Source organism: Heterodontus francisci, chromosome 23, assembly GCF_036365525.1.
Source record: "Heterodontus francisci isolate sHetFra1 chromosome 23, sHetFra1.hap1, whole genome shotgun sequence".
NCBI classification, from domain to species: Eukaryota; Metazoa; Chordata; class Chondrichthyes; order Heterodontiformes; family Heterodontidae; genus Heterodontus; species Heterodontus francisci.
In genome coordinates, this window is record NC_090393.1 from 31329475 (window position 1) to 31349157 (window position 19683).

General features: G+C 42.6%; 1 protein-coding gene across 2 annotated transcripts in view; it reads right to left on the minus strand.

The window, feature by feature from the left end:
• Positions 1 to 19683, minus strand: part of LOC137382695 (sarcoplasmic/endoplasmic reticulum calcium ATPase 2) — a 108481-nt gene that overhangs the window by 26185 nt on the left and 62613 nt on the right. For both annotated transcript variants that reach the window (XR_010977260.1, XM_068054985.1), the window contains exons 8-14: positions 18004 to 18468; positions 16891 to 16979; positions 7908 to 8010; positions 6461 to 6592; positions 6252 to 6377; positions 5647 to 5865; positions 2980 to 3315 (exon numbers count right to left, since the gene is read on the minus strand). Coding sequence is in view for 1 of the 2 variants with exons in the window: in XM_068054985.1 (XP_067911086.1) it covers positions 2980 to 3315; positions 5647 to 5865; positions 6252 to 6377; positions 6461 to 6592; positions 7908 to 8010; positions 16891 to 16979; positions 18004 to 18468 (1470 nt within the window). In the remaining variant the exon portion in view is untranslated. The remainder of the gene's footprint in view (positions 1 to 2979; positions 3316 to 5646; positions 5866 to 6251; positions 6378 to 6460; positions 6593 to 7907; positions 8011 to 16890; positions 16980 to 18003; positions 18469 to 19683) is intronic.

Here is a 19683-nt window from a genome sequence, read left to right on the forward strand (position 1 = left end):
AATCTCAAGTGTGCTAGGAATTTCACCAACAACCAATTTAAGATCAGTTGAGCTCGCAACATGACACACTTACGCTTGCTAGAAGCTACACATATTCATACGCAGGGATCTGTCCTCTGCAGGCAAAAGGAACATGTCCAGGCATTGCGCTTTTTGAATTAAACAAAAGCGTGGAGGACAATAGTGCCCTAGTGCATTCGCCATGGCAATGCCGTGACCAGAGTCAACTCGCCAACCAAACAACACCCTTTTCTCAAGCAGAATAAATTGCTGCTCCCTTGGAAATTTGGCATTCTTGCATCTGTCCTGATGAGTGCAAGATGAAAAGCTTCGACAGCGTGCCTCTTTTTTCAGCAATACTCAATTATAAAAAAAAGGTAAATTTAATGGTATTGCAGATAGATTGGCCAATGTGGAAAAGTAATAGAAATGAAAACTGGATGGTTTCTATAATAGACGACCAATCCACAAAACCAGTTTTACACCGGGCAGCAAGTAGAGAATCGACCCCATTGAAACTAGCAGCCAGATGTCAAGTAGTTAACAATCTAGGTGTGGGAATTTAGAAAGATTTAGAGGAGACGCAGTGATGGATGTGACTGATGTGTGCTCAAGTGTTTCTTTATCTTCTGAAAGAATGCCTTGTATGCACCTCAGTGCCCTGAATAATGAACTATTTCCATGACTGTTGCCCCAACATTATAGACAGAATTTTGTTCTGCCCTTGGAGGCAAGCAGAGGCGGAGGGCAACAAAATGGCAGGGTGCACCATTCCCTATGTTGCCTAGGCCCCCTGCCATTTTGTCTGGACAGGGAATGGTGAGGATGGCCACTTAAGGGCCTCTTCCAGCCTCCACCTCAATTTGGTCAAAGGCTGAGGGGCCCGCCACTAGCGGGAAGACTCTTCTAGTTAAAGCCTGGCGTCCTCCTAGCAGGTTTGGAGCAGGATTGGGGGTGGCTCCTCCTTTGGGCCAATCTAGGGCCCCTGAAGGATCCCTCCAACCCCCCAGCAGTAATTGCTCCAGAGCCGAGCCCACACCCACCACCCCACCTCCCTCCTCCCCACACCCCAAAACCATCACCATCACCAACACCCCCCAATCCTGCTGCTGAGACCTGCCTGACTGGCCTCGCCAATCCTGACCCCACTCGCCTTTTTTGGAGTCTCTAGACATCTTCACACTGCAGGACCTCCTGCAGTACTGCCAGTCAACACTGCTCCCAGTGGTGCTGCTAATACTGCAGAGCTGGCAGCCTTCCGATTGGTTGGCAGCTCTGGAGGAGGGAGCTCGTCCCTTAAAGGGATGGTGTCCCTGACGGCTTGCAGTTAATTGGCTGCCCACCGTTAAATGCCTTATGGGTCTGACTGAGGACTGAGCAGGATCTCCCCCCACCTTCCAGTCTGCCACCAGAATAAAATGCAGCTGTATGTTACAACAAGCTGATGCAGCAATACATTACACTGATAAAAGATATTGCTTAGTGGCCAACTGTTACTTTTAAATGCACATTCATCTTGGTGTCAGCTTTTATTTATTTTTTTTATTTAGAGATACAGCACTGAAACAGGCCCTTCGGCCCACCGAGTCTGTGCCGACCATCAACCACCCATTTATACTAATCCTACACTAATTCCATATTCCTACCACATCCCCAACTGTCCCTATATTTCCCAACCACCTACCTATACTAGGGGCAATTTATCATGGCCAATTTACCTATCAACCTGCAAGTCTTTGGCATGTGGGAGGAAACCGGAGCACCCGGAGAAAACCCACGCAGACACAGGGAGAACTTGCAAACTCCACACAGGCAGTACCCAGAATTGAACCCGGGTCGCTGGAGCTGTGAGGCTGCGGTGCTAACCACTGCGCCACTGTGCCGCCCATTTTTTTTTTTTTAAATCAGTTTTTAACAACTTAATATTTCATAATTACAGTAAAACCGGGCTACAACATTTACAGCTTCTCAACCCCTCCAATAGCAACAGTTTTAAGGAACAGGGAAAACTATTTCTAAAACAGCCATTACTGTTTACTGTGCTTTAGAAATAATTCTCGAGTCCGAAAATAACTGATGGGCTTTAACATGGAAAAGTAGCAGAATGAAATAGCATTAAACGAACAATTTCTTGAAATACAAAAAGTCTTAAAAATTCCCCCATCCCCTTTCCACCAAACTTTTCCTGAAGACATCGAGTTCTTGCTAGATTAAGGCATCCCCAGTAATTCACCATAAAGGCTTTTTTATTTGAAGAGTGGAACCTAGATTCTAAGTTTTTTTTTTATTTTGCCAAGTGGGCAGAGCGGAGCCCGATGCTGTCTTCACCCAACGTCTAAAAATGGGAACTTTCAGCAGGAATCACTGCTTGATCAGGAATGGAAACGTTGGCCGAATTCCTTTTCCTTAATCACAAGGTAGAAGCCAACTGCAGCACCCCTACTGTGATATGCTTAACACACAGACAAAGGATCTTCTTGGCCTTTGTGGCTAAACATTCACTAGAAGCTGAGTCATCAGGAAGCCCATGAACTAAGCTTCAACAGAACTTTGATTGAATAAATGTATTGATACATCAAACAGAACAGCTAATGCATCCGATACACGAAACTGTGTAGAAAATGAATTATTCTGATGAAAGAAGCCTTTCTTAAAGGGTCAGTCTTTACGAAAATGTTCAGCAAAGCTTATTTAAGGCATGGAGGAAGAGCAATACTTCACTTTCACGATAATTGCAAGTGATCACAAGTTTAATGCAATAAACATCAGTTGTGTTGAGTCTGGGAAACTGTAAAATTTATTCTTCTCCCCATGAAGACAGTTGCCTTTAAGCTGATTGCCTGTAAGGAAAACATTAACCCATGGAACCAGCCCAGCAATCACTTTAACCAGACCTGACAAAAGTAGTTTGAAAAAAAAAAACACACCCAACGCAAGAATGATTGGAGAATGGAGTACTTCAAAAACTAGCGTTCTTACCATGGCTGTGATCTCATCAAACGCTTGTAAAAACTCCACAATCTTAGACTTGTGGGATGGTTCTACACGAGCAAAGCAGCGAGCAGTCAAGCAAGCGTCTCTCTGTTCTGCTGGGGGAAGTTCATCAAACTCACGACCAGTGAAAGCTTTTTTAGAGACATCTTCCCGTTCTCCAAAGATACCAATACGACGGCAAATGGCTACAGCGGTGCCCTTGTTATCGCCAGTGATCATAATGACACGGATGCCAGCATATCTGCACATCTTGATTGAAGCAGCTACCTCTGTTCTTGGTGGATCGAGCATACCAACACATCCAACAAATGTCAGGCCAACCTGAAATGGGACACAGGGTTGTCATTTTATAAAACATTTTGCTACACCTCTCCAGAGGTCACAACATTACATGCATATTAGGAGTTTTACAATGTTCAAACAAAGGGAATGTTTAGGCACATCAAGGCTAACTGGATACCCCAAACTGTTTCTACCCCAAAAACCTAGCTTAATGCAGTCTTTTTTGAACTTGTCTAACAGGGACTACTTTATTGGGTAACATCTTATCACCACACCATTAAATAAAAATCACAACAAAGAATTCTTAAGCCAGTAAACATAATTATACCCCTTGACCTTCCCGTCTTGCCAGCGTGCAGTTCGATGAGTCTTGGCCGCTCATGTATGTAACCTGGTCTTTTGAGTAAGAGTTACAATCAATCAGTAGAGGGAGCCCTGACTGAAACTTTCCCCTCCTAAGCAGCAAGCAACTGTAGTACCCAGTTATCTCCCTCGCTAAGATTAACTAAAGGGACAGAAGTCAAGTTACTCTGTGATGTGGTAAAAATGCAGGGGGGGAGAATGGGACTAACTTTTACAAAGGGCGGGCATAGACACGACAAGCCGAATGGCCTCCTTCTGTAGTGTAACCATTCTATGATCAATATGGTGTAATGCTGTATCAATTAAAATGCATTCAATTAATAGATACTTATGGGTTTAATTATCTCAAAGTTAAATATTTCAATTCTGTTACACCTAAAATGAGAATTTTACAACGTAACAAGGGTAAAGAAAGGCTGAAAAGTTGCAATGGAACACTTTCAGCCAGAGACAGACAGACAAATAGTTTTACATGTAATAAATTGCCACGTACATCATTTTCCTTAAATACTTCTCACATCAGCGCAGTGAAATCCACGAGTGTTTTTTCTGGTCATTTAGATGTCTGGCACACATGGAACCCATCACCATACTCAAACCAAACTAAAAAGCTATACAGGTAGAGATTCTAATTGTTCAATATGGATTACATCCTCTCTGCCAATAAGGTAATACCACATTCACGCAGATCCAGAGAGTTTAGAGGACTGAAGGACAAGGGTTTGGAACCCCTAAATGTGAGCAGCCTTGGAATCTAATTAACCAAGACCAGACATTTCACCAGCACAGGGCACTGTTAAGCTGTCAAGTGCTTGTCTAGCAAGGACCACTCAAATACTAACATCACTGTGGTGATTTCAAAACTGTTTGAGGAGGATAATGATGGACATATGAAGAGTGTGTGGCATGGGGTGTGCGGGTGGTCTGAATATGTTCCACCATGATTTTAAAAACATTTTCTTGCCCTTGTGTTATTGTAAAAAAGCTTCATTTGCTGACAACGCGACCACTAGGTGGCACAGTACTGGCAAATGCAAACTCATCCACTGAAACGTCACAGTCTGGACAAGCCACCAGATAACATACTCTATTTGTTGTCATCAACTCTCAAGACTTTCCTACTTAGCTATACAATTGACACCTACTTTTAAAGTAGTGGATGAATACTTTTAAAAAAAAAGTTTGCATTATGCCATCTGGATATTCTAAACACCCAAACCCAAGAACCCATCACCAAATACTCTACCAAAGCTTCGCACTGACTGCTACACTGACTTCCTCTCAGGGTGATCAATGGCAGGCCAATCAGCCACAGATCTTCATCCATACGCCATTTCCCCTTTTCTGCTACAAATCTCTCTCATGGTTTGATCCTGGAACCCGAATGGGACCAAAGGAGCCCTTCGGTTACATGCCAGGGAGATCTGATCCATGGAAGAAAATTGCTTGGACACATCTTATAGATACATAGCCTGTTTTTGGACTTTGCTATTACTGAAGAGAGGGAAGAGAGGGAAAAACCAAAGTGTCCTGCACCATTTCCAGTGCAGTGCCAAACACCTTTGTCCAGGCTAAATTTGTGTTTCAACAAATCCTTCAGCAATCAATTCAACACAAAAAACAGATGTCTATTATATCTCCCACTGTACCTTTGAGATCTACACTAGAGTTGTGTAAATCCATAGACACGGACAATCATATCTCACTGGCAAGCCAACTGTTCAATTTATTTATTAAAGCAGACTAGATTCTCAGATATCATTTGTAAAAAAAGAGATGTTAGAATTCCTTCAGGAGTGCCTGGAACAGACATGTTACTGTGCACTTAAAAATGATGCAAGAGAATTTATTGTGCCTTATGAAATGACCACCCCCTTATGTTCTAACTAGGATACATTTGGCTGCTATTCCATTATATCCAATGGACAGTATTCAGTTTTTAAACAGTAGTTACCTGTGTAAAGATTTTATATCATATTAAGGCTCTTTATTCTGCCCAATACTAACCTCATAGTTAATGAAGTTTGATGACTCTTCCAGATTCATATCTTCTTTTCTGATAGGATTATCATGCGTAGCCAGTGCCAAGCAGCGCAGTGTGTCCCTTCCAGTACCCCATTCTTTGACAACAGTCAAAATCTTCTCTTTGATAGATGTGGAGAGGGGAACTTTATTGGTTCCAACACGGACATACGTGCATCTATCAATCACACCCTCAGGGGCACCCTATGGAAACAAAGCAAGACACAGTTACAGTATCTTTACCACATCTTGATTGCATAGACCCCACCATTCTCTATGGTATTTTGGCAGTCTGCAAACCAATTCAGAGCATGGATTTGATGAGCTCAAATCAGCCTCTCAACATTAATTCCATCAGTTTGAGCTTATTCATCAATAGTAAGGAATGGTTGCAAGCACAAGACAGACGCAGTATTGTCTGCTCCAAATTGTCACTGGGACAGTACAAGTCAACCTGCCCATGGTACTACTTGGGAGTATGGATGCCAATTTATAATGACAGTACTAAACATCATTTTCTCCAATGTGAAAACACAAAAGGATGAACAGTAGACGTAGAAGAAAAAAAAATAAATGAATTAACATTTTACCTTGATGAACATCTTGTTGCCAATAGATGAACGTGTGGGTTTGTTAGGGGAACAGTACACAGACATAGATTTCCTGTCTCTTGAGAACTCCAAAGTAAACTCTTTCTTCATTAGTTGTTTGATGACCTGGAGAAACAAAACATATTTTAAGCCAAATTTCCTATTTCGTTTCTTAATGAAAGCAAACTGCTTCAGAATTAAAAACTTACAGTACAGCAGGCATTGGCACGCTCAATCTTGGATAGATTCTTCAGATCTGTGTCAAACACATTCATTTTTTCAGCCAAGCAACAGAGAGCTGTCTCAGTGGCTTCCCCAACCTTCTCATACACTCCTTTAGTCTGAAAATGGGGGTTAAAAATGTATCAGAAAAAAAAAAATCAGAAACTTAATAAAAGCAAAGTACTACAGATGCTTTTGGACAGAACTGTGCATTATTTTGTCATTAACACACTCTCTGCACTAATGCTTTGTCTTCCACCACACCATTAGCACACTCCCTTTGCCTTTGCCCTTGACCATGACCTTGTCAGCTAATCTCTCCTGTTCTCTAACTGATCACACACCTTCCCTTTGTTCTCTTGCACCACCCCCCCCACCCCCACTTCACTTGCTTAAAACCTATTACATTTCTAACCTTTGCCAATTCTGATGAAAGGTCACAGACCTGAAACGTTAACTCTGCTTCTCCCTCCACAGATGCTGCCAGACCTGCTGAGTATTTCCAGCACTGTTTTTATATCAGAAACTTCATGTTGGGCAGGGATGGATTTCTCTAATTCATATATGCAGTGACACCAGAAACACAACTGGAATACGTCTCCCATATAGTTGTTTAACTGTGACTAGTTCTTTGAGAGTCAAAACCAAAGATGTATTAGAAATTTGAATTATAATGCAACACAATTAATATCTGTTCCAATTTGGTGAGAAATGTTTTAAGTGAGGTTTAATGTTGAGTCACTAATACCAAAGAGACACATTCGGACTGCAACACAAGAATACTCAAGTGTTGACTGGAAACAGGCTTCTCTTAAAAGTTTTGCCAGTCTCTTGAAGGGTGAAGTAAGAAATCTTAACTATCTACCCCCTAAACTTTGCCCCCACCCCCCACCATCATTTTGTTTGTTATCTTAAAATTTACTTAAGATTTGTGAGGTTCCATCACCTTTGAATTCACAAAGTCATGGCAGATACACCACTTCGGTAGCATTGCGCTAGTCTGCGCTTCCAGATCAACTAGGCATAAAATATGAACATTTGCTATAAACCAAACAGTAACCTGCTCTCTGCAACACCCTCCACCCCCCCCCCCCCACAAAAAAAATCCACCATTCTCCCTCCCCTCGAAATGGAATCCGACTGAGTAAAGTTACCCATCATTGAATAATGGGTGCACACCCTTCACTGTGTCTGATTGCCCCCTCTCCTCCACCACCACCATCTTCCTTTTTACCCTCCTCTTCCCCCAACCCATCCACCTCTTGCATCTGTTCCTTCGCCTAGTTCCATCCTCCTCTTCCACCACCCTGCCCAGCCCCGCAACCCCCCCCTCCCCCAACTCCAACCTTTCAGCCCTGCTTGACCTGTACTTGATCTTGACTCCTCTTATGCAGAGTCGAGAAATTGATGAGTGATTATATATTTGATTCATACCTCATTAAAATCCAAAGAAGAATCATTGCAAAGTGCACAGATAGTTGCCAGTTCAACAAGACCATCATATTCTGAACACTTCACTATTTTGTTATCCAATTCTCTGTAAGACAAAAAAAATTAAACTTAACTAGAATTTGCAGGCCAAAATATTCTACTGAATTAAAGTACTTGTACATTGTACTGCAGTGCTGGCGGCAGTAGCCTCAGACAAGACTCAGTTTCACAAATTGGAATTTTTATTTTGGAAACCACTACAACCAAACTAAAAACATTTGTAACTTGCAAGCCATTGCTAAAGCTGTGGGATCCTGTTACAATATCACTTCCAATGCAGCTCAATAGATCTCATTGGTCTGCTGATTTGGATAACATTTTTATTTCAGCTTCTAAAAGAGTATTTACATCCCAGCACTGCAACACAGGCACCAACACTGCAGTGCTGCTGAAGTTAGCAGTCTCACCCACTCTAGCTAATGATATGCAAGAAATGCCCCAGTTATCCTGGATCATTTGGTGCAATATCAGGCACCTTTGACAGCAGTGTGACTGGAGAGCTGTGGTCATATTACTCTGATTGCACCATTCTCATATTACTGAAGGCAGGAGTTCAAACACACACACACCACACCCAGAATTCTGTTCATTGAAATCGCACTAAGGCCACAGATTAAACAAAAACCTTGCACTTACTTTCCAAAACAAAACATTAGCATTTTTAGTGCCAATATTATTATTATTTTTTTTTTAAAGTTAGCATTATGCTGACCGCAGTAATACTCAAAGTTGTTCAAAACTAAAAATTTGTTTTTTTATATCTTGTAAGTCCTGTTTAGCCATTTCCCTTCCTAACAACTAAAAAAATTACTGCTCTCGGTGCAAGTGTAGATCACATCTGCATTGGCAATTGCTACTAAGTTCACATTACCAGAACTGTTTCAAACTTCATTCAACATGACAGGACCCCATTGTCAGAGCAGAGCATGAACACACAGCAAATATTTCATTTTTAAGTCTTAAATTAATTTTTAATGTTGTATCCATTTAATACTTTGAACTAAAATAGAAAATTCAGTCAAATAAGTGAGTTTCAAAAAGCAAATTAATTAAAAAAACACCAACACAACACAGATGTGAAATAAGCACATCCCATTGTTCAAGATTTAACATAAATTAACATTAGGGTATTGTACAACTTTTCCAGAAAGGGAGATTTTCCTGCCAGTTCTTTAAATACTGTTCCCCTGCATACCTCAAATGGTAATAAAATCCCAGAGACAGCTGGTTAGGTTGTTTGGGATACTCTTTCCATCACAAGGGCACAAATTAATTTCAATTTCCTCGTTCTACACCATATCAGCAGCTGGAGCACTCACGCCTCTCGAGTCAGAAGGTTGTGGGTTCAAGTCCCACTCCAGAGACCTGAGCACATTAGATTGGCTGACATTTCAGTGCAGGATGGAGGGAGTACTGCAGTCAGGAGTCCCATCCTTCTGATGCAACATTACACCAAGACCTCTCAGGTGGATGCTAAGGATCACCTGGTACTATTTGAGCAAGAACAGAGGTGATCGCCTGGTGCCCTGTTTATTCCTAAACTATCAGGTTAAAATAACCAGATCATCGTGTCATTATCTTATCATGGCACTAATTGCCTGCTGTTTCCCTCCTCAACAATAACGACTGCACTTCACAAATACTTCATTGGCTGTAAAGTGATTTGGGATGTCCTGAAGATGTGAAACACGCTATATAAATGCAAGTTATTTCTATCATTTACATATTTCAGTTGTGTTGGGGGTGGGGTGGAAGTTACAGCACCCTCATTTCAAGACCATTTTCTTTTGCTTAGATATTCGCAAAATTTTACTTGACAAAAATCTTCACATACTACTGTAAGATAAAGTTGTTGGCTTATTGTTGAACATTTCCCAATATATAACTGAATAAGCCAGCAAAAATCTAAAACATACTCTTATGAAGCAAAATTAAAGTGAAAAGGCTGGGGAGGTAGGTACACAAACAGAACATATTCTCAGTAATATATTTAGTGACTTGGATATCTGGAGGGGAAGAAATTACAAGGTTATTGTCCTAAAGACGGGTGGCTCAGTCTTGATGTTGCAGCAGGGCCCTGAACATTTATTTTATTTATTTAGAGAGATACAGCACTGAAACAGACCCTTCGGCTCACCGAGTCTGTGCCGACCATCAACCATCCATTTACACTAATCTTACATTAACCCCATATTCTCTACCGCATCCCCACCATTCTCCTACCACCTACCTACACAAGGGGCAATTTACAATGGCCAACTTACCTATCAACCTGCAAGTCTTTGGTTGTGGGAGGAAACCAGAGCAACTGGTGAAAACCCACTCGGTCACAGGGAGAACTTGCAAACTCCGCACAGACAGTACCCAGAATTGAACCCAGGTCGCTGGAGCTGTGAGGCTGCGGTGCTAACCCTGCACCGCCCCAACATAGCTACCAACATTTGACAAAAATTGAGAGCTGACTCCAAACATTTTGCAAATTTTTACATGATATTTTTGATAAGATGAAGGTTAGCTACAGTTGTTTCCAGGTCAATGATGGAGAGTCAATAGAAAGACAATTAAATTTTAATTCACTGACTACAGAGCAGAAACACAAAATTAGAGAAGAGAGCAGGTACGTTTTTCAGTGCGGGGGGGGGGGGCGGGGCGGGGGTTTGGGGAGCAGGGTCAGATTAAATTCATTGGTCTAGGGGGTTGGAAAAAGGGGAAACGTTTACAGTTGGTAAACTTTGGGGTGGGGGGGGGGGGGGGGAGAAGGTAGTCAGCACAAGTTAAGTGTTTTGGGTGAGTGGGAGAAGAGGACAGGTAGGAACATAGGAACAGGAGTAGGCCATTCAGCCCATCGAGCCTGCTCTGCCATACAATAAAATCATGGCTGATCACGCACTTCAATGCCTTTTTCCCCACATATCCCTTTTTGTCATTTTATTTAGAAATTTGTCAATCTCTGCTTTAAACATACTCAACGACTGAGCTTCCACAGCCTCTGGGGTAGAGAATTCCAAAGATTCACAACCCTCTGAGTAAAGAAATTTCTCCTCATCTCTGTCCTAAGTGGCTTCCTCCTTATTTTGAAATTGTGTCCCCTGGTTCTAGACTCCCCAACCAGGGGAAACATCTTACCTGCATTTACCCTGTCTACCCCTTTAAGTATTTTGTAGGTTTCAATGAGATCACCTCTCATTCTTTGAAACTCTAGACAATACAGGCCCAGTTTCCCCAATCTCTCTTCATAGGACAGTCCTGCCATCCTGGGAACAAGTCTGGTGAACCTTCATTGCACTCCCTCTATGGAAATAATTGCCTTCCTAAGGTAAGGGAACCACAACTGCACACAGTACTCCAAGTACAGTCTAACAATTGTTCTATACAATTGAAGCAAAACTTCACTACTCCCGTACTTAAATCCTCTTATGATAAAGGCCAACATACCATTAGCCTTCCTAATTGCTTGCTGAATTACTTAGAACCATAGAACAATTATGGCACAGAAGGAGGCCATTCAGCCCATCGTGTCCATGCCAGCCAAAACACTAGCCACAATATCTAATCCCACCTTCCAGCACCTGGCCCATAGCCTTGCAGGTTACAGCATTTCAGGTACATGTTCAGGTACTTTTTAAATGAATCAGGGGTTTCTGCCTCCACCATCATTCCTGGCAGCGAATTCCAGACACCCACAACCCACTGGGTGAAAAAGTTTTTTCTCATGTCCCCTCTAATCCTTCTACAATCACCTTAAATCTGTGTCCCCTAGTAACTGACCTCCCTGCCAGGGGAAACTGGTCCTTCCTGTCCACTCTATCTAGGCCCCTCATAATTTAGTGCACCTCAATTAAGTCACCCCTCAGCCTCCTCAGTTGCAGGGAAAATAACCCTTGCCTATCCAATCTTTCCTCACATCTGCAACTTTTAAGCCCTGGCAACACTCTTGTAAATCTCTTCTGTACTCTCCCCAGAGCAATTATGTCCTTTCTGTAAAGCGGTGACCAAAACTGTACACAATACTCCAGCTGTGGCCTAACCAGCGTTTTATACAGTTCCAGCATCACATCCTTGCTTTTGTATTCTATATCTTGGCCAATAAAGGAAAGCAATCCGTATGCCTTCCTGTTCCTCAGAATTGATTCTAACAATTTAACCACCAGACTGGTCAGAATGACTGGCTTATAATTATTTGGCCTATCCCTCGCACCCTTTATAAACAATGGTACAATGTTTGCAGATCTCCAATCACCTGGTACCTCGCCTGTAGTTAGCGAGGATTTGAAGATGATCCTCAGCGCATCCGCTATTTTCTCCCTGGCTTCCTTTAACAACCAGGGATGAAATCCATCCAGTCCTGGCGATTTATCCACTTTCAAGGATGCCAGACCCTCTAGTACTTCCTCTCATTCAGCTCATCCTATCTAGTATTTCACTCTCCTACTCTAACTACAATGTCTGCATCAACCCTCTCCGTTGTGAAGACAGACAAAAAACTCATTAAAAGAACTCTGCCCACATCTTTTGCATTCATGCACAAATTCCCTTGTACATCTCTGATAGGCCCTACCTTTCCCTTAGTTATCCTCCTGCTCTTAATGTACTGATAATATCTTTGGGTTTTCCTTGATTTTACCTGCCAATAATTTTTGATATCCTCTCTTTGCTTTTCTAATTTCTTTTTTTACTTCACCCCTGCACTTTCTATACTCCTCTAGGCTTTCTAAAGTATTAAGACATTTATGATCATCATAAGCTTTCTTTTTCTGCTTTAATTTACCCTGTAAGCTACTAGATAACCAGGGGGCTCTAGATTGGGCAGTACCACCCTTTTTCTATTTGGGGACATGCCTATACTGTGCCTGTAATATGTCACTTTTGAATGCCTCCCACTGGTTTGCCACAGATTTTCCTTCAGGTAGCTGTATCCACTTTTGCCAGGCCACCACTCAGTTTCGTAAAATTTGCCTGCCCCCAATTTAGAACTTTTGCTCCTACATTATCTTTGTCCTTTTCTATGATTATGCTAAAACTAACTATTATGGTCACTATCTCCAAAATGGTCACCCACTGTTACTTCATCCACTTGCCCAGCCTCACTACTGAAGACCAAATCGAGAATTGTGCCCCCTCTCGTTGGGGCTTGTAATGTGCTGGTTAAAAAATTTCTCTCGAATGCAGTTCAAGAATTTCGTCCCCTCTGTGCCCTTTACACTGTTTGTATCCCAGTTGATATTGGGGTAGTTGACATCCCCAACTATTATTGCCCTATTGTTTTGGCACTCAAAGTGGCCTACATATTTGTTCTTCTATTTCTCTCCCACCATTTGGGAGTCTATCGTACTCCTAGTAATGTGGATGCCCCTTTTTTATTTCTGAGCTCCACCCATATGACCTCGTTTGATGATTCATTTAGTATATCATCTCTCCTCAAGGCTGTTATTGATTCTTTAACTAATACTGCCACACCCCCTCCCTTTTTTTTTTTTAAAATCTCCCTCTATCCCGCCTGAAAATGCAATATCCAGCGATGTTGAGCTGCCATTCTTGCCCCTCTTTAAGCCAAGTTTCCATTATAGCAACACTATCATGTTGCCATGTGTCAATCTGTGCCCTCAATTAATCGACTTTATTTACTATACTTCTTGCATTTAAATAAATACCCTTTAACACTGCCATATTCCTACGCTGCACACTTATTAACCTTTGCTTCTTCAGTCTTTCAAAGTCACTCACTAATTTTCTGCCCCCTGTTCACTGCCCTAAAATTGTCCTATCTAAGACTGCACTCAGGTCCCCATCCCAGTGCCAAACTAGTTTAAACCATCCCCAACTGCACCATCAAACCTTCCGGCAAGGATGTTTGTCCCAGTCCTGTTCAGGTGCAGACTGTCCAGTTTGTACAGGTCCGACCTTCCCCAGAACTAGTTGCAATGTCCCAGAAATCTGAAGCCCTCCCTCCTGCACCATCACTCCAGCCATGCATTCATTTGGTGTACTTTCCTATTTCTATACTCACCAGCATGTGGCCTTGGGAGTAATCCAGAGATTACTACCTTTGAGGTCCTGCTTGCTAATCTCGTTCCTAACTCCCTAAACTCAGCCTGCAGGACCTCATCCTTCTTTCTTCCTGGTACCAATGTGGAGCACGACCTCCGACTGTTCACCCTTGCCCTCTAGAATTCTCCGTATCCGCTCGGTGATATCCATCTTTGCACCAGGGAGGCAACATACCATCCTGGAACCACGTCTGTGAATACAGAAATGCCTATCTGTACATCTAATTGTAGAATCCCCTACCATTATTGCTCTCTTGTCCTTTCTCCTCCCTCCTTGCACAGCTGAGCCACCCATGGTGCTCTGGTCATGACTCTCGCTGCACTCTCCAGAGGAACCCTCTCTCCCATTGGTACTCAGAACTGAATACTGGTTAGAAAGTGAGATGCCCTCTGGGGTCTCCTGCACTACCTGCCATGACCTTGTCTGTCTGGAAGCCACCCAGTCCCTCTCTGCCTGGGCTCCCTTAAGCTCCGGGTTGACTACCTCCTGAAACGTTGCATCCACGTAGTCCTCCACCTTGCAGATGCGCCAGTGACTGCAGCCGCCGCTCGAGTTCCGAAACCTGGAGCTCAAGCTTCTGTAGACGGTGACACTTCCTGCAGATGTGTTTGTCAAGGCCACATGGTGCGTCCACGACTTCCCACATACCACAGGAGGCACATTCCACTTGGCCAAGCCGCCCTGCCATTACTTAGCTTTACAATCTAATTATTGCTAGTGTAAGTGGAATAAGTTACCAGTTATTTGCCAGTCAGCTTTTTCCCTGTACCGTGGAGGCAGAAAAGGCAGAAAAAAAAGGGAGACCAAAGAGCACCTCCATCCCCAGCCAGTGAAAACCCCCCCACACACAACTCACAGCCTCCCTCTGAACAAACAGCACTATTCCAACTAGTAATTTATTAGTGATTACACTAATTATAAAAACCTAGTAGTACTAACCTCCTCACCCACAAGATAGGGCGGCACAGTGGTGCAGTGGTTAGCACCGCAGCCTCACAGCTCCAGGGACCCGGGTTCGATTCCGGGTACTGCCTGTGTGGAGTTTGCAAGTTCTCCCTGTGTCTGCGTGGGTTTCCTCCGGGTGCTCCGGTTTCCTCCCACAAGCCAAAAGACTTGCAGGTTGGTAGGTAAATTGGCCATTATAAATTGTCACTAGTATAGGTAGGTGGTAGGGAAATATATAGGGACAGGTGGGGATGTCTGGTAGGAATATGGGATTAGTGTAGGGTTAGTATAAATGGGTGGTTGATGTTCGGCACAGACTCGGTGGGCCGAAGGGCCTGTTTCAGTGCTGTATCTCTAGAAAAAAATAGCTATCCGAGGGTTTTTTTTTTTTTTGAAAAGAACTTCTTTTCTCTGATCTTTCTAAGCTCTCCACAGGCAACAATAGCTGACTCCCACCAACCAATCAGCCCACAGGCTTCCCATGATGTCACTGTCTCCCTTTCCACACTTCAAACCCAGCACGCGCCAACACAACCAGAGAGCCTGCCACTGACCCGGACTTCAGGTAAGTAAAGGGCCTCGAGCCCCGCTCTTTATTTAAACAGCTCCGCTCCAGTCTCGGTTTCTCCCAGGTCCGCCGCTGACTGCCGCTACCCCAGACTTCAGGTAAGTCTATGCTTATTGGGGCGGGGGGGGGTCAGGATCACTTTTTAAATATGTAAATTGCAATGCAGGGCTCAAAGCCCTTTAAAAATGACGTTACCAGGGACGGACAGCCCGGTCCCTCCACATCATCACAATGGGTGGTCCGCACTGGCAGGCTGCCATTGTTTATGTCCACCACCAATTTCGCCGGCAAACATGTAAAATCCACTCCACTGCGTACTGTTACTGGGCTAATTGGAACACCCACTATTGCCCTCTTGACAAGAACAACAAAAAATGGTTTTCACTCCCTTCTCTTACTTTACCCTGAAGAAAATGGCACCAGGTTAGCGATAATTGCTTTTGTGGCAAACTTTCCCTAGTGACAGATGTCAATATATTTTAAAGAATTAACTTTTGCTGCTTTTAGGTCTCATTACCCATGGCTTGTGGGAGAAAACAGAATAAATCAGACAGGTTAGTTGCAGTACAAGCTTTTTTTTGTGGAAAGTATGATGTATATTGTATGCATTATTACAGTGTGCAGATAACTGACCCATACTTTTAACAAAGTGACTCCTGCCAATGCAGCGGCCCGCTAACGTTATCAGAGCGCTCCAAGCTGCGCACATGCGTAAACAGTCTCTCCGGCTACTCGCTCCAACCTTCAACAGATCCCCACCGTACCGCCCAAAGAAGCAAGGTGGGCCGCAAGGGGTGATGGGTGTGACGTAGGAACGAGCGGCCGAGAGGAGGGTAGCAGCGCGGCCTGTGGCCTAGATCTAGCATCTGGAGGTATTGGGGGAGCCAAGCAGGGAGTGAGTGGCTGGAGAGCAGGATGGGGGGAGTGGGGAGCGAGCAGCTGGAGAGTGGGATGGGGGGTGGGGGCGGAGAAAAAGAGTGGGGAGCGAGCGGCTGCAGAGTGGGATGGCATTGAAACCTCACTAAGTTATGAAGGGTGGGCAGCACTGTCAGAGGTGCTGTCCTTCTAATGAGACTTTAAAAAGTGCAATGCTCTGAGTATCGAACATGTCCATGTGTGCTGCCATGGGTTGAAGTTGTTGTTCTGTGATAAATTGAGCAGTGCCATCTTTAATTCTGACAGCTGCCTGAACGTCGCAGACGGTGATGTTTCAGTGGAACAGGCTGCATTTGTGCATGTGCTAGTGCAGCATCACCTAGTGGCTGTATTGTCAGCAAACGCAGCCTACTTTTAAATGGAGCACTGCAAATGCTTAAACTGTAGGTTGAAAAACAGTTTTAAAAAAGAATGAGTACATGTACTTACATTTGTCCCTCAGGGCTATAGGTGGAGCCACTTACTGTAAACTCCTTCAGAGAACAATGTTCACCTTCAACTTTGTCAACAATGAACATCTATGGGAATGACAACATAGTAGACAGTCTAGGTGAAGAATAGCACATCAGCATAGATCACTGCAAATCAAAGTGGCTAGCAAAATATAAACCCATGTTTCAGACAAGAGGATTGTCTAGATAAGAACAAAGCTTCCTTTACACAACAGCTGAATGTGCAATATCAGATCAGAATGTAGGTCTGTTGCTGCATGCACAAAGTCTTTTCCTGGAAATATTTGTTTTTAAATTGAGATATAGTAAATGAAACTCAACATAATCTAATACATATACAGACTTTAAAATCCATGCAAGTGCCTCATGAGATCGGTGGAATGCTGTTTGAATATCACGGTCTAGGTCAAAAGATTCTTTGCACCACATTGAAATACAGAAATCGTATTCCCAGAGGTGTCCATTTTTAGTTCACGAGGAAAACAATCAGATTGTTTTAGCAACCAATTTTGAATGTCTGACAGCACACATAAATCTTGCACACATCCTACAAGCTGCAGAAGACACGTGAAGGACAAATATATGGAACTCATTTAAACACGGGTCAGTACATAGCACAAGCCTAAAACTTCCCTAACTGAAGGAAGCAAGAATAGTTTTTTTTTTCAAAAATGGTCCAAGTTCTTAATTACGATCAACTGATTTGGTAACATCCTATGACATGCATGTAGTAATTAAGTATACATATATACAAACATATGTACACACACTGCCATGTATAGGCAAGGGCCACCAAAATCAGTTTCCAATATAGAAGTTCAATCATACAACAGATAAGTACGTTTGATAAAAATTTTAAATGGTTTTCATCATTAATTTGCACGAATTATGCAAGAAAAAAAATTGCTCCTTCAGCACAGAGATGAAAAGTCGCCTGTGCTACAAGCTGAGGAATTCAGAAGGTCCCTTTCTTCCCACCTCAAATTATCAAAACAGTCAGCGTTGAGACATGGTTCTGCTCTTTATTGGTCGTTAAAAAAAAGATAAGCCAATTTGAAAATAATCTAAACCCCGGTGCAAAACCACTTACCCGGCAGACAGACATCTGGTTTGTAGTGAGAGTCCCAGTTTTGTCAGAGCAGATAACAGAAGTACAACCCAATGTTTCAACAGATGGCAGACTCCGCACAATTGCGTTCTTCTTTGCCATACGCCGAGTGCCGAGGGCCAAGCAGGTAGTGATAACAGCCGGCAAACCCTCAGGAATCGCAGCCACAGCCAGAGCAACTGCAATCTTAAAGTAATAGATGGCACCGCGGATCCAGGAGCCACCATGCACAGGGTCATTGAAGTGGCCAATGTTTATGATCCAGACAGCAATACAGATGAGTGAAATAACCTTGGAGAGCTGTTCACCAAACTCATCAAGCTTCTGTTGAAGTGGAGTCCTCTCCTGTTCAGTTGCTGCCATTTCATCACGAATTTTGCCAATTTCTGTGCTTGTACCAGTGGCAACAGCAACTCCAACTGCCCTACCAGCTGCAACATTTGTACCCTGAAGTTGAGACAAAAGCAATATGTTCATTACAAGATGAGTTAGTAATTTTTACCTACAGTGTTAATTGTACAGCCTATCTGCCATGGTGTTGAAAATACACAGCAGTTTAATTAGCAATAGAGAGAGAGAGATGAAGTTTTCAAGTAAAATCTTTCATCAGGACAGTTTTGCTTTTTATTTGTACTTTTTGATTTGCTGATTAACATGTGTCTTTCAAGTATTCAAAAATTTTCTTCTCAACTCTGCCATTTACCAACCACATGTAGTTCAAGGCTGGTTGAAGTGCCCAGCAATGGGGTTGTGTATTCACCAGATTCATTCATAGAGAATAACTGAAAACAACAATAACTTTTATTCTCAAAAATTAAGTAGCTAAAGTTATTCCTTCAAATCAAATTAGATTTGGTTTCCTCCCACAGCCAAAGACTTGTAGATTGATAGGTAAATTGGCCATTGTAAATTGCCTCTAGTATAGGTAGGTGGTAAGGGAAGGTGGGGATGTGGTGGGAATATGGGGTTAATGTAGGATTAATATAAATGGGTGGTTGATGGTTGGCACAGACTCGGTGGGCCGAAGGGCCTGTTTCAGTGCTGTATCTGTAAATAAAAAAAATAAACCTGCAATGGATGTTGGCCCCATTAAAATGATTTTTCATGGTTTTCCTTCACCCTTTGTCCAATGTCTTTGTGGAGGTGACTTTCACTAACTTGATCAAGGAGGCTATGTAGTAAAATACTAGCAGAAGAAAACCAAAAATGTTGTCTTGCTAACATTTTTGTCAACAGGATTAAACTTGTCCATAAGGAAATGTAATATGAAAGAGGGATAATATAGGTAATACATCCTAGGATCAGAATTTTATTCAGCTATAGCGAGGGTTTAAAAAAAAAAAAATCATACTCCAGGGAAAAAAAACACAAGTACATAATCCAAAGATAGTTCTCTCCCAACATTAGTCACAAAATTCAATGATCATTGCATATATACAGTCAGGTTAGAAAATAATACCAGGATATTCCCAGTATCTATTTTCCAAATGGTCTTGTATCCAAGACTACAAAGGTGGCAGTAGCACAACACATTACCATGCCAAAAACCAGGAACAAAATTATTATCCATCAGTAATGAAACAGTGGGCTCATAAAAATCAGTATTTCCTGGGCAAAATTAATAAACCAAAAAGTGTTTAAACCCTTTGGTGACTTTTCAGT